The sequence below is a fragment of the Apium graveolens genome, chromosome 7, assembly GCF_009905375.1.
Source record: "Apium graveolens cultivar Ventura chromosome 7, ASM990537v1, whole genome shotgun sequence".
Classification (NCBI taxonomy): domain Eukaryota; kingdom Viridiplantae; phylum Streptophyta; class Magnoliopsida; order Apiales; family Apiaceae; genus Apium; species Apium graveolens.
The window spans coordinates 49,843,031-49,844,650 of record NC_133653.1 but is presented as its reverse complement, the minus strand read 5'-3'; the positions used below and the strand labels follow the sequence as shown (position 1 = coordinate 49,844,650).

Here is a 1,620-nt window from a genome sequence, read left to right as displayed (position 1 = left end):
CTAAAATTGTTCGACTCTCGTCAAAGAAGCTGTTGGATACTAGATTCAAATTTAGATATGGACTCGAGCAAATGTATGATGATGCAACTGAGAGCTGCAAACAGAAGGGTCTTCTCTTTTAAAAGATAGCTAACTGCAAAACTCCACATCAGTTGATAAATGTAAAATGAGGACAAAGTCGAACTATAATTTGTCATAAAGGGTAAAATCCATGGATCAACGAGAAAGTCAGGTTCACAATTTACATTTTGCAATGCAAATCCCTCTTTTTTTTCTAATATTTTTAGCCAAATTATGGTCAGTAGTAAGACGAAACACATCTCGCACAAAAGTGAGCAAGAAACTAAAGGAATCAGAAGGATTGCTTGAAGAAAACAAAACAGGCTGGCCATTATATAAACTATTAACTTCTGATTTCATACTACAGTACACGCTTATAATGCTTCACATAGTACCGTGGAGGAACTTACGTTCTGCAAGAAAACTTACAAAATCCTAGCAGCGCCTTATTTGTGAACTTGTTCTCATAAAGAGACCTGAATACTATCAACATGGACATAAGAATTATGTTGTGAGATACATTTCACCAAAAAATTACAAAAACAAAATAGGAGAAAATAATATTGCTGAATAATGTACAGATAACACAATGTTCTGCGCACTTATTAAAACGTCAGCCAAAGTGGTAGGTACCTTAGTGTACAAACATACTACAAATTTGGTTACTATCTTTGTCTGTGAAAATTTGTTTACAGATTCTAGCTTACTTCTATATACAATGTACATTAATCAAAACCAAAATTTCGGAAAGTAAGAGGAATATTTAACGAATTAGAAATACAGGGACACGCGAACTTCATTTTTATTTACCAGTATATGTGGCGTGTATAAAAAGATGAGAGTAAATTTGCTAGTGGCGAGCGCATCGTGTTGCAGCACTGCAACCACGTTGATACGGATTTGCTTTTCCAGAAGAGCCGCAGTTGTAATAGGATTGGCCACGGTTACTGCAAGGTACCTTGTTTGCGTTAAGTGCACCATAGCTAATATGGTTTGATCCTGCTAGTACTCTTCGGTGACGTTCTGTTATCTCATGGATTTTCCCCATGCCATGGGCTTCCGGAGTCGCAAGCTTGGCTGGGAGAATGTAATTATACTTAGCCCTGAAGAACGACGATTCCGCAACTACCAGTGCTGAGAAAGCCACAAGGATGAAGATGAGAGCAAAACTAAAGCTCGTCTTGGATGGTGATGACATTTTGAATGTTTGTTTTGAAGATTTTTCTTCTTTCGATTTAGTATCTGAATTTTAAGCTAGGTAAAAAGAATGATATGGTGAATTTTGTTCCTAAAATTGACAGTTTTTGAAGGTTGAGATTCCTGTGGTTGGTAGATAGTATTCATTTTTACATGTACATTTTAAATCTAATCTAGGATAATACATTTGCCACCGTTAATTTGCTCCTTCTTTGTCCTAAAATTGTGTGTTAGTGAAGGTATTTGGCTCTTGTCCTTTCATTTTTATTGATAAAACTATTAATGGTCGGCATGTATGTTTTCCAAGATCTAATATATTCTTTACCCTAGTTTTGAATTTTAAACATTGTACTACATAATAGT

The 1,620-nt window shown here is 35.5% G+C and overlaps 1 protein-coding gene across 1 annotated transcript; it reads right to left on the bottom strand.

Annotated features, from left to right (window-relative positions):
• Positions 1-910: 910 nt before the first annotated feature.
• Positions 911-1,258, bottom strand: LOC141673606 (rapid alkalinization factor 23-like). The gene has a single exon (XM_074480360.1). The coding sequence runs from the start codon at positions 1,256-1,258 to the stop codon at positions 911-913; it is 348 nt and encodes a 115-aa protein (XP_074336461.1).
• Between the last annotated feature and the right edge of the window lie 362 nt (positions 1,259-1,620).

Bases quoted from the DNA above. Each gene is read 5' to 3' on its own strand.
- LOC141673606 (XM_074480360.1), bottom strand. From the start codon at position 1,258: ATGTCATCACCATCCAAGACGAGCTTTAGTTTTGCTCTCATCTTCATC.